General features: G+C 28.1%; 1 protein-coding gene across 1 annotated transcript; it reads right to left on the reverse strand.

Annotated features, from left to right (window-relative positions):
* Window positions 1–5,886: 5,886 nt before the first annotated feature.
* Window positions 5,887–7,126, reverse strand: LOC108211077 (protein TIFY 10A). Its single transcript, XM_017382569.2, has 2 exons — window positions 6,487–7,126; window positions 5,887–6,321 (listed from the first exon to the last, which is right to left on the reverse strand). The coding sequence occupies exons 1-2, from the start codon at window positions 6,914–6,916 to the stop codon at window positions 6,146–6,148; spliced, it is 606 nt and encodes a 201-aa protein (XP_017238058.1). The 5' UTR covers window positions 6,917–7,126; the 3' UTR covers window positions 5,887–6,145.
* Between the last annotated feature and the right edge of the window lie 7,271 nt (window positions 7,127–14,397).

The following is a 14,397-nucleotide window of genomic DNA, read 5'->3' on the forward strand; positions in this document are numbered from 1 at the left end:
ACTTATTTGTAATAACTTTAACATTATGTGTTGTGATTTGAAATAATAATATGGAATACAACTGTTACTTTTAATAACTTTGACATTATTTGAAATAATAATATCAAATCACAGCAATATCAAATTCATGTTATCTTCTTAACTTTGACGTTATCTGCTATCTAAAAGTCTTGACCGTATCTGTACTGTGATTTGAAATAACTTTAACATTAATGTGCTGTGTTTTGAAATAATAATATGGAATACAACTGTTACTTTTAATAACTTTGACATTATTTGAAATAATAATATCAAATCAGAGCAAAATCAAATTCATGTTATCTTCGTAACTTTGACGTTATCTGCTATCTAATTTTTAAATTATGGTTATAATTTTGGATTCATGTTATCTTCGTAACTCTTTACTGTATCTCTATGATTTGAAATAAATTTAACATTATGTGCTGCGATTTGAAATAACTGTTACTTTTAATAACTTTAACATTTCAATACAGCTGTTACTCTTAACCGTATCTGTACTGTGATTTGGAATAACTTTAACATTACGTGCTAACTTTAACATTTCAATACAGCTGTACTCTTAATCGTATGTGAACTATGATTTGGAATAACTTTAACATTACGTGCTAACTTTAACATTTCAATACAGTACGCCTTATCTGTACTGTGCTGTGATTTGGAATAACTTTAACATTTCAATACAGCTGTTACTCTTAACCGTATCTTTAACCTACTGTGATTTGGAATAGCTTTAACATTACGTGCTAACTTTAACATTTGAATAAAGTTGTACTCTCGATCGTATATGTAGTGTGATTTGGAATAACTTTAACATTTCAATACAGCTGTTACTCTTAACCGTATGTGTATTGTGATTTAGAATAACTTTAACATTCCCGGCTAACTTTAACTTTAACATTTCAATACAGCTGTACTCTTAACCGTATCGGTACTGTGATTTGGAATAACTTTAACATTTCAATACAGCTGTTACTCTTAACCATATCTGTACTGTGATTTGGAATAACTTAAACATTACCTGCTGTGATTTGAAATAATAATATGAAATACAATTGTTACTTTTAATAACTTTAACATTATTTGAAATAATAATATCAAATCACAGTAATATCAAATTTATGCGTTTATCTTCTTAACTTTGACGTTATCTGCTATCTCATTTTTGAATTATGGTTATAATTTTGGATCCCTAGTTTTATATTACTCGTGCTATTTTCCATTCTAAAAAATTTATCAATGAGATTAGGAGGTTATATTTTGTAATTTTGATATCAAGTAAAATATGAAATATTTAATTTTCATTATAACTATTTTGAAATAATTGAAAAACTTATAACAAATAGTCAATCTATTATTTAAACGGTATATTACTTAAAAGAGTTTTATTTCATATTTTAAAAATATATACACTTTAATATATCTGATTTTTGATATAAATAAATTACAAAACAATAGCAGTGCGCAAATTGTTTGTATATATATTTGAATATGATAAAATTATTTAAATTAATTTATAATAATTCCTTATTAAGAGATCATATAATAAATACAAAAATAGAATAAAATATATAGAATAAGATATATGTTACCGATTTAAAATTGAATCATAAATATATGATATGCAAAATACAAGAATAGTAAGAATAGTATAAAATTTTAGCTATATTCTTAAATATTTGACTTTATTTAATGTAATTACATATATAAAAACAAATGTTTATAGTATAAATTTTTTTATTCAACGAAGTGTAAATAAAATATAAATCTTAATATTCTCTTCTTTAAATTTTAACAAATTTAAAATGATAAACAATTTTAAGTATTTTTCTAGAAACTTGCGGTTAATATATATATATATATATATATATATATATATATATATATATATATATATATATATATATATATATATATATATATATATATACTTGATTTCCATAGTTTCTTCCATGATATATTTACATGAAATCTATTTATTTGTATGATATTATTATATAGCTTTTTATTTATTATTTAAAATGACTAAGATCATGTCTTATATTGATAATTAATTACATATACTTACGTATTAATTACTATTTTCTTAGATCAATTTTAACATTAAATCTATGAGCAATCTAAGAACTATATACATATATTATACATGATCTTATATCGAAAATATCATATTTCTAAACATTTTCATGATTATATTTTTTTTAGAATTAAATGTTTCTTAGTCTAGTCGTTTGTATGTATGGTGACGAAATTTCTTCATAGAAAACAGACTACATATCATTTCTTATAAATTTTATATTATTGGAATATGCAGTATATATTAATAAATATAAAAATAAAATCATCATTATTTAAAACACAATTATTAAGTTTATTATATAAAATATCAAAAAAAGGTTTATCAAATATATATGTTATATGATATTAAATGACATGATACTCCCTCCATCGCACTTATTTATATATGTTTTTTTAATACTCGGCACGCACTTTAATGTTTCTATAATATATAATTTTATAATTTATTCATAAGATTTTGTTTCGATAAAAGTTTAATTTATAAAAACAAAATTTTAAAAATAAATCAGAAAAAATGTATTAAAGTACATGTCCCATTTCATGTATATATAATTCAAAGTAAGCAAGGAGCATAACCAGAAATTAAAAAGAAACGAGAGCATGCACTCAACCTCATAAAATGGAGGGCAGACCCAATGCTTCTAAATGACCCAAAGCCCATATGGACCCAAAGCTTACTTATCCATATGGAGCCTTGTAATGGATAAATTGGGGAGAAGCCCAGAATATAGCCTAGCCCATCAGCCAATAAATGCTTTTATTTTGTATTTTTTCTTCAACAGTTGAACCAACCATGGTCCACGGGTATGGATCCAATCCCTTGAAATGATTCGATAATTTAGTTTGGAGTTGAAAAGGGAGTAAGGCATTCAAATATATATTTCCTCGGTCTTTTTTAAAATAAGTTCACTTATTTAAAAAAATATTGTTTAGTATATTGTTTTCTTTTTTGAAACCAGAAAAATATCTGACATAGTTGAGATAACCCGAGAACGTATCAAAAATAGAATACATACTCCTTCCGTCCCTCACATTTCTTATCAAATGGGTTGTGCACGGACGTTAAGAAATATGTATAAAGTAGTGGTAAAGAGGAAGAAAATTGGGTAAAGTAGTGGGACCCATTAATTTTTAATGTATAAAAAGAAGATAGTGGAGTAAAAGTAGTGTGAAAAAGAATGAAAAGTGAGCGTTGACTATTTTTGGTAAGTTTTAAAATGTAAAGAATTGGATGGGACACCTAAAAAGAAAAGTGTAAAGAATTGGGAGGGACGAAGGGAGTATCTTTTAAATCTAATATTGTGATATATTTTTTTAAAATAGAAACAAATACAGAAATATGGTATATTATAAATTATAGACACAATACGTCTGCTGATTTTAACAAATTGATTTAAATTTTCTAAAATATGGATATAATCAACTAAATATCAATTGGTTCAAGAATAAACTACTTTGAACTTTGAAGAACATTTCAAACACAAAAAAGAGCCACTTGGAAGAAAGTAGGGCAAGCATAACGTGTGATCCCAATAAAGTCGTATATCCGGTCTTTAAAATATAAAGATGTGAACAACGTGACAGTATTACTATAAATTTTTATGTTTTAATAATAAAGTATAATAAAGTATGTATTATGTACTCTTCATTTGGTCTTGGTATGAATACGTACTATATTCAACCCACCTGAACCTTGAGCGCCCCACTAGTCAATTTAATATTGGTTTAATAGTATCATGTCTAAATCTTTCTTCTCGTGACCCACCTTTATCGACCTACCAAATGCGCGTGTTATTTTCCCTTTTTCTTTAATTAATTGTTTTAAGTTTCTGGGTTGCTTCGTCAAGATGCCTTTAAGTTTACTATTCGTATAGTGTTTGCATAAAATAGTTGTCTCTATTTTGCACGTTGGCGCAATTGTTTGTTATGACAAGTTGTTCCTTTGAATTTTGAAAATCTAGAATATTATCAATGGACCACTTGAACAAGGAACAAACTGAAAATCAAGTAATAATCTTGTCGGTGAATTTTCAATTTCTAATATGCGTCTTGTATGAAAAAGTGGGAAAATATAAAAATTGATATATTTTATGGAAATTTTTGTTATGTTAACTTTTACAAAAGCAAGCAGTTTTGTATTCAAGACCATTGTATTTTGCACCTATTTTATTTCAACAGTATAGTAAACCTAAAATTATTGTCCAATTATGTTCCTGGGGAATAAATTGCATTCTATTAAGATATTATTATGTTTTTGAAATAAGATATTTCTCAGTGGAATCAAACTTTTACAATCAAATCACGCTATAATTTAAAGCTCAATTGTAGTATATTTTTCCACGATGAACTTATGTTAAACTAGAATTTGTAGGTCCCTTATTTGTGATAATTATTATTGGTAAAAGAATTTATAAGAGTGAAAAATGATAGAATTGTAAAATGTATTATAATATATATTTTATATATAAGACTGGAGCTATTTAAAGTATCTCCAATAAAAATGCCAAAATTTCAATTATTAGTTTTCCTAAATGAACAGGGTAAGTAAGAGGTTGTTACATAATTTAAGAAAAATTCAAAAGAAAGGCAAAGAAAATTAGTAATCTTTAAATATAAAGAATATTGTAGTAATCGTTGTTCTAAAATTTTATTTTATAAAAAATATATATGTGCTTCAATTAAATATTCTAAATTTAACAATATTTGTATTAAAAATATATATATTATGGATAAGTTCTTGAACAGTAAAGGCCAACAATTTTAATTCTTAGACGGCTCTTGGCATCCGTTAAAAAGCAGTCCATCTTGACATAAGAAAATAATGGAAAACAGGATATAAAATCAAATCTTGGGCGTTCTTTTTTCTTTTGATAAATTTGGAAACTTTGTTCATATACATCTCAGCAATTTGAAAGCTAAACATAATTAGGAGAGAGCTTAAGTGGATAAAATACAGATTATCGTGCTCTTATAATACCTAACAGGAGTTGAGTTTAAAGTAAATTTTGTACTAATTTTAGAAAGCGGGACATGTCTTAACCAAAAAAAGTGTAGACGATTTTTCCAACTTAGCCGGCTGATTTAGAAAAAATATCCTTTTCTTTAGCTTTTGTTAATTTATAACCAAAAATAAATTATATTTTACAAGTTTTACATCAATGTTAATAATAGCTTTAGCAAGATATATATTAGTTAGAGGATCCCGAATAAAAATAATGGGCTAAATTGCATGTGTGAGACGTTCTATTTTGTTTCAATTATATTTTCAAATTATTATAGATAGAATATAATATTTCAATATTATTGTAGATGATATGGAATATCGTCAACCAAATATAATTAGCATCACGAATATCATTTGCTATATATTTCTTTTACATAATTTCTACAATTTTAATTAATATTATATATTATTTACTTTTATTAAGAATTTAGAGTTGAAAATACTCTTACAAAAACATATTACTATATTAGAAGATGTAAATTCATTTTTTCTATAAAGGCCAGATACTAAAATTAAAGGAAGTAATTTAAACTTGTTTTAAAATTCTTTACATAAAATTTTTCTTTTTGAAAGTTTGTTTACATAATTATTAAAAATAAATACGAAAATCATCCAAGAACTTCATGTGATTTCACAATTTGCCCTAAAAGATCAAATATTAGGTTCACGACGATAGATTACTCCGGGATGAAGAAAGGTACTATTTTTAAAGCTAAATATATATATAAATCTAACCAACTTGGGGACAACCCAAAGTTGATTTCAAGAGCAACAGATTCATCACATAAATAGAAAGACCAGAGATTTCCTCCTTCATATTAATTACAAACATACTAAAACTACAATATTGAATAACAAAATGAGTTAGATCATCTATCTGGGTTTCTTCAATCAGAAAAAAGCAAAAATTTTGCGTCCCAGCCAGTACAAAGTTAACTTTATAAGTTAACCGAAAAATAGAGGAGTAAAATCTTCTTCTAGGTAATAATATTAATAATTTCATAATATTAATATATATTCTGTAATGTGAATTAAGCCCAGCTTCTATGCTTGTTCAAATTTCACCGGAGATTGTGCTGCTAACCCTAGCCAAGATTTGTTTTCAGCTGGCTTCACCGGAGCTTTCGCCGACGATGAGGCGTATGGTGCTCGTGCAACAATTCTGTCTTTTCTTTTCTCCAGGAAACGAGTCAGTGAAGCTGTTCGGGCAATCGGAAGACCTGATTTTACAAAAAATAATAACGAGCTTATTAGAAACATTTTTTTTTATAACCATATACAAACATGCATATCAGAGCATGCAATATTAAGTTATCAGTTCTCGTAAAATTCCGAGATAACTGAGAAACTTAGGAAGATTTATCGAAATTTTTATATCAAAGTACCTGATATTGTAGGTCTAGGAGGCCTTTGTAAATTGGCAACTTCAGTTGGTTTCTGAACGATATTACTTGGACCACTAGACTTTCCTTTTCCGGCCAACATCATAATCTCCTTAGCCTTCTCAGCCGGAAAGTCATTAAACACAATAACCTGCCCCCCATAAAAAATAGTCATCTGCCCACCTTCCGCCGCCGACTTCACCGGAGCCTCCTGCACCGGCTTATCAGCCGCCGGAAACAGATTCATAGTCGTCGGAGGCCCCACTGGCCGCCGGAAAATCTCAGGCTTGAGGTCTCCCAGAGCACCCTTTTCCTTCATATACTGACTCAACAGATTGCAAGTCTGCGAGAAGCTGGACTTCTCAGACGATCCCCTAGCCGCCCTCTGGCCGGAAAACTTGCCGGAATCAAGAAGCATGGAAGAAGTGGACATGTTTTGTGAGGAATATTGAAGCTATGGTTGTGAGAAGAGAGGAATAAAAGATGTTAGGTTGATTGATGGAGATGGAGATATGGATGTAAATGTGTATATATAGAGGATAGGTAGACAATGCTTGTGTTAATGGTGGAGGGTTAAAACACGAGGAATATATGGGGGTGTTCTCTTTGCAAGGCAACTTTCAACGCCTGTCTGGCATGCCTCATTATTTTATTTCTTTTAGTCGGGCATCATATTTCACATTTTTAATTCGGAGCCTAGAGTCTTCCTGGAAAACTGCATCAATTTTCTGTAATTTTATAATTATTTTAACTTTTGTGGAATTAATATGTTGAGACTTTTAAAATGTTTGATTTCGTAATTTTTTTAAAATTTTTTTAAAAAAAAATTTAGGGATATTCTCTATTGTACACTCATGTAATTGGCTTTTCTCGATTATACCATCATATTTTTTACTTCTATTTCTGCTAATCATGTACTTATGATTTTGCACTTATAATACTCTCGTGTTATGTAAAACATAATAGAATTGATTTCAGAATATTATAAAATAAATTGTACATTTGAAATCCTTATTAAAATATACATGAAATAGACTTTTGAATCATATAAATCGAAGTTAAATTAATTGTGATATATTTAAACTTCATAACCGAATTCGATCATTTATATCTCACTTGGTTTAGGTTATTATGTTCTGTTTTCTCCAGGGGTTGGATGGTTGTTAAGCCCTCCTAGAGCCAAGGCTCCAGCCTTGTATTCTAATTTTTAATCAAGGTTTACCAAAAAAATATCTCACTTGATTTGACTCCGATTTATATGATTTAAGAGTCTATTTCATGCATTTTTTTTTATAAAAATTTCAAATATTCAATTTATTTTACAATTAGAAATCAATTCTATTATATTTTACTTAACATGAGGGTATTATATATGGAAAATCATAAATACAAGGTTGCCAGAGATAGAAGTCAAAAATGTGATTGTACCATAAAATTTTTATTCTGCAAAAAGAAATTTTTAAAAATATTATGAAATTATATTTTATAAAATTCTCAAAATACATATCAAAAAATAATGTAAAAAATTTGCTAGACCAGAGTACATTTTTGTATTGGGAGGGTAATAAGAATAGTGATAAATATATATATTATATTATATATAAATTCTTTAATTTGCAAGATTCGCAAAACTAATCTAATTTTTATTAATCTTAATATTATTTAGTGGGAAAAATGCTTCGAAGAAGTAACTTAGCATAGTAGTAGTATAGATTAATGATGACGTTATAATTCTCGATCTAATTTATAAATTACATAAATTTCTCCTTACATTTATATAAAAGTAAAAAAGAAATTTTACTCGCATAACTTAGGTGAGTATGTGTTTACGGCTTATTTAATATAAAAATAAATTTTACATGATTAAATAAAAGCAGGCTTAACCAAATGAAATTTGACTCATGTTTATCATCTTTAAAGTTCTACGATATTTTGCAAAATTGATGTCAAATTTTTAACTAGAGTTCACCATAATTGAAAATAATTAAGCTCAAATTTGAATTTCAAATTACTACCTTGATCGACTGTGAAATCGGATCTATACATTAATATAATCAAATTTGATCAAATAATATTAGACTAAACTCAACTTCATTTTATATATTTATTCTCTTTCATCAATAATATTCGACTCGTCTCAACTCAATTAACATGATTTTTTAATGATGATAAAGATTGTTTCAAAAAAAAATAAAAATAAAAAAATGATGATAAAGATAGTTTACGATAAAATCTTATATCTTTAGTGTTTATGAAATATTTTGATTCAATTTTCCCTTCCCCGAATATATCATTATAATTACAATACATGCCAATTTCACTCGCAAGCTTTAAACTCTGAAGCAAATAAAAATTCCATCGATGCTTTTCAATTTAATAATCGATAGTACGCACTTCATACGCGGTGTTTCTTTTCTCTCACTCTTTTTATTATTATTCAACTATAGTGCACCAAGCACGTGCTTATTACCGCTTTACTAGTGGATACTGATGCGTGTATCTTGCTTCTCCAAGTTCTTCATATTTCAGTCCATGTACTTGACAATATTTTCACTTTAGTCCTCTACTTTTATATTATTTTATTTAAACAAAGCAACACACACCACAATTTCTTTTCCTCATAATTGAAACAATATTTTATACCAAGAAAAGAGATGTCGATCAAGATTGAAAGACAGTATACATACGGCATGTGCCCCATCGTTTTCCTATTTCAAATTGCTATACAAACACGTATATGGAGATTAGTATAATATGTGTTTATACATCTTGGTACGCCATTGTTTACCAAGTCCTTTTGCTAGATCTAGGCCATGTGCCAATACTCATGTAGTCATGTTCCGTTCTTTTTTATTTTTCATTTTCATTTTTTCCTACTTATTTTAAAATCTTGAGCTATAAATTGAAAATAACCGATACGATGTTACGAGTTTAATTGAACCGCATCCTCGAAAGTTGAAAGTTTGTCTTTGAAATTTTCTCGAAACACTTAGGTGGTGTCAGGCCGGGTGTAGAAGCTCGGATTCTAGATTTATAAGTTAAAAACACGTATTCGTGTTTGTTTAAAACGTCAAGAAGCTATAATAAATTAAAAATACTAGCATTTGTTTCATGAATCTACTTTTTTCTAAAATATTCTAGTCACTTAAAAATCTTAACTTAGCATCTAACTTCTACTTCACTTTTTTATTTTAAACAAAAAACACGTATTTTAAACTCGCCTAAACGGCCACTTAGACAAAGGAAAGTAATTATTAATTATTACTTTCCCTGGCTCGGTGAGAATTACTGAGAATGTATATGTTTAGACATACATTTCGACCTTTCATAAAACATAATTTTATAAATAATTTTTAAAAAGGTAAATGTTAATGTTTAAATTTTTATTCAAAAACAAAAAAAAATGTTAAATTAAATTGTAAACTATATTTTATAAATTTTTTAAAACACATGAAAAAGTTATACAGAAATGAGTGTGAATAAAGGGAGTAATTCATTTTGATTCTTTGAAGAAATTATTGATGATTTTCTTTACACGAAATAAATGATAAAAGCCTCTTTTTCTTTGAAAAAAATTGAAGTCACATGATAAATTTTTGAAATCTAATATATACAGTTACGTGGTGAGTAAAGTCACGGGCAAAGTGAGCACTAGTGAGTAGTGTTGAATATGATACCTCGTCACGAGAATTTAATTGTTACTCTAACATCTACCCGGAATTAATTGCACCGTGCAAAAACGTACACTTACAAAGGTCGAAATTGAATATATGTGGTGGTCGTTTTTCTTTCAAACTCACAGGTCTCAACTATAAGACCATCTTTTTAACATAAAAATTTTGATTCAGATATGGATCAAACCTTTTTCCAATCCAATAATTTGATCTAAATTCATATATTAATATTATATTTATTTAACTATTTTCATATTAATCTTGTAAAAATAGTATAAGATTTCATATTAATATTAAACTTAATAAATTTATTAAATTAGAAAAACATTACCTTTGGACAAAGAAAATAAAGAAGCAAAACGTGTAAAAAAAAATAGCATTTTCTATTTTTAACTTCTTTCTCACGACTTCTTGACAATAATTCTTACTTTTTTTTACACAAACGAGTCAAAAAAAATATAATTAAAAATAGAAGCAACTTCCATTGTCCAAAGGGGTTAGTAAAGAGTAAACGCAAGAATATACTTCCGCTGGCCATCTCATTTCTCAACGTTTTTTTAACTACTTGACACGTGTTTTAAGGTACATATAAAGTATAAATTTATAATTTTTTTAAAACATTTTCTTGTTCCGTATAAAAATTTAAACATTAAATTTTATTCAGAAGAAAAAATGAAAAATAATTTATTAAACTATGTTTTATGAGAGTCTCAAAATGTGCCGAGCCCCCGTCCCCTAACGGTAAGAATTGAAAGGGACAAAGGGAATAATTTATAAAAGTGTTAATATATGCACAACCTTGATTGATTGTCATAATTTTGAGACTAAAATATCCCTAAATAATATAACAGCTTTTTTTCCTCTATCATTTATTTCTTGAATCAAAATCAGAACTCAGAAAAAAACAAAGAAATGACACTGCAAAAATAGGTCTTGAGAGTGATCATTTATTCATTACAAACTCAATTATAACTCAATCATTTGAATTTACATACTTGCTCAAAAATTACTTCATCAACATCATAAATATATGACTAGAATATTGTCATCACCGACTTGATAACATCATCATTAATCAACATTGCATCTTTATAGTTTCGGTATAAGGCTCAAATGGGTAAAAGAAAATATAATGAAGGTCATTTTAGACAAGATACTATGAAAGGGTGTGCAACAATCAATCAAGAGTGTACATATGTTTTTAGGACACCACAATGTCCTAGCAAATACCTTATAAATATAATAAAATATAATATCCAATAATATATTAGTAAACGCCTTATACATATAATAAAATAAAGTAACCTATTGATTTAGAACATCATTTTAATATATCAACTCCAACAATATGCTTTATTATTAAAATAGTAATATATTTGAATTGTTATTAGAGGAAAATGAAAAGGAGAGATGAGAGAGATGTGATGAAATTGTAGAAAACTATTTTTTTTTTCCATTTATAGAGCATGCATAGTAGTGTCTAAAAAATAAAACACTTGTTACATGTCTTAGTGTCTTAAATTAATACGGTAGAGAAGTGAAAAAGTAAGAGGAGAGAAATGCATTGAAATGATGAGAGATTAATATATTATTGAGAAAATTGATTTAGAACATATTTAATAGTGCCTAAAAAATAAAGCATTAGTTGGACATCCAACAAATGCCTTGTCCAAATGTCTTTGTATTCACAGTCGCGAGTCTCCGTTGCGGTGTTGCTCCCGCTTTCCCAGTTCAATGAATGTTTAAACGAGTAAGGAGCATAATTAGTTAACACTTAACACCAATGCCGAGGTCAATCAGTCTTTAGATTTTTTAATTAAGCACACTGATGACCGACCGAAAAAATAAAACTAATAATAAATAAATACAAAAGAAAATCGTGGTGTAATTGCTTATTTTAATCGTGTTTTTCACATAGTATGCATTAGGTGAGTTCTAAGTTTCCTAGAGACTTCCAACGACTTTGAACAGAGTATTATATCCTTAACAGAAATTTACAATTTTTTAATCTCAGAATTTGAAAAATAGTGGTTCTTAAGGTCAAACTTAATAAACAATGCATTTGCTACTTGTCCGCAAACATGTGTTACGTTTGTGTTTATGTATATGTCGCAAAGCAACCCACGTTAACACGGTCTTTGTTCTAACCAAATTTTAAAAACTCAATAAACTATTTTTAATCTCCAACTTGCGTGTACAGATTTTAATTGTATATTATTGGTTAATTGAGTAGTTTTATTTATTGAGTTGAGTACAAGTACATATCAATTTAAGTTTGAATTACTTTATAAAAAAAATTCTGTTTAGTGTAACTTCCTACAATATTTTATTTTCCGTTATATAGAATTTAATAAACATTTATTTTATGAGAGGCCTGTTTCATGAAGTAGATTAGTCGTGTTCCATAACAAAACAACCTACAATTTGACTAGAACGAGTCAAGAAACCAAACTCGGTCTATGTACACCGTTTACTTCATTGCTTCAAAGTCCGGAAACATGAATATTTAGAATCACGCTTTACATGGGATGCTCGACTAAATATCCTTATATCCATAATTTATTGAATTTTTTTTATTAATCTGCTATCAATCTTTAAATATATTTTACTGATCCATCGATTATATCATGATCTCATTAAAAAATTTGATTTATCAAAAAACTCTCCGATAAATACAGAATTGATAAGTTAATCAATTAATTCTGATTTCCGATTTTTAAAACCATGCTACAAACACGAAATTTTATAACTCCGAGCTATCAACTGATCTCACGTCTTATACAAAATGTAATGATCAATTTTTAAATTATCCGCGAATGAAGAAAAATATTAGGATGATATATGAATCACATATTACAGGGTGTATATAGAAAGGCATTTATCTAAAATTTACGTAAAAAGACTGAATTTCTTGGCATGTACAAATCACATGAAAAATGCATTTCAAGGTTCACCAAACTAAAAACGTTCATGACAAGAATTTAGCTCCACTGTCCAAACTTTCCGATACCCAAAACGATACTCGGTGTAATCCAATGCCGATAGCCACGAAATTCAACAAAGGTCCCATTGGTATGCACAAAAAACGTTCTTCCTAACAAAAAAGTACACCGAGACAAAATTTATTTCAGAAAATTCTAGTATATGACACTGCTTTTTAGACAAAAAAAATTGGAAATATTTTATTCGTTTATGTCATTTAGTCAACCTGCCGCCAAGGTTGTGTTTAAATAAATGGAAGAAAGAAAATAAAAACTGCCGCCAGTACGTCTCGTAGCTGAGAATTTGATGTAAATGAGTGCAGCAGGGGGAGGTTTATTTAAAGAAAAACGTTTTTCTTACAGTATGTGTGATTGGTGATTTGTCATAGAATATATATGATGAATCCAAATTTACTTTACAGAAAATATGCTGGAGTCAGTTCCATAGATACCCGATTTGATTGCTTGCAGAATTATTGCGTTCAGGAAAGTGGATTGTATTATTTGGTAGAGGCATTGTTCTAAATTCTGATTAATCATGATTAGTTATTGATTAATCTCTTTTGTAACTCGTTGAACTGATTAAATTTTTTATTATTCAATTAGTAATTTGATTAATATCGGATTAATTCAACTAATCTCCGATTAATCCTTGTTCCATGTTTTTCCGATTAAGTTTGATCCTCATTTTTTACAACATTGGACAGAAGAAACATCTGAATTTTCATAACATATATTCAGCAGAAAACACACCAAACAAGTAAAACACTAGAATGAGTCAATTTTTATTCAATTATACTGTATCATACATTAAAAACTTAGAATTAAGTTGTCTAGTTCCCTTACATGAAAACGACTAATAATATGTCATACAATACATTCGTATGTAAGGGAACAAGACCCTTGGTAGATTATCAGTGTTGGCAGAAATCTCTTAGCTGCTTCTGAAACGTTGCAGTTACCAATCTTCTCTGCACAAAGATTTAACCTTCTTATCTGCACAAAGATTTAACCAACTGCAGAATCATTTCACCCTCCCCACGTTGCAGTTACCATCTTATCTGCAAAAAGTTTTAACCATTGGCAGGATCATTTCACCCTCCCCTGTAAATCATTTAGCATCCGGCTATATTGAAACTGACAAACAAGATCAAGAGGTGTACTAATAGTGGTGATTGTAACAGATAAAAGCAAGCATTGGATCCTCTGAAGTAAAATCTATGAGATGCAGACCTAAATCAAGTGCTTCGAAAACGATA

Source organism: Daucus carota, chromosome 3 (genome assembly GCF_001625215.2).
Source record: "Daucus carota subsp. sativus chromosome 3, DH1 v3.0, whole genome shotgun sequence".
NCBI classification, from domain to species: domain Eukaryota; kingdom Viridiplantae; phylum Streptophyta; class Magnoliopsida; order Apiales; family Apiaceae; genus Daucus; species Daucus carota.

Coding starts and splice junctions, on each gene's coding strand:
- LOC108211077 (XM_017382569.2), bottom strand. CDS start 6,916: ATGTCCACTTCTTCCATGCTTCTTGATTCCGGCAAGTTTTCCGGCCAG. Junction 6,322..6,486: donor TCCTAGACCTACAATATCAG/GTACTTTGATAT, acceptor TTGTAAAATCAG/GTCTTCCGATTGCCCGAACA.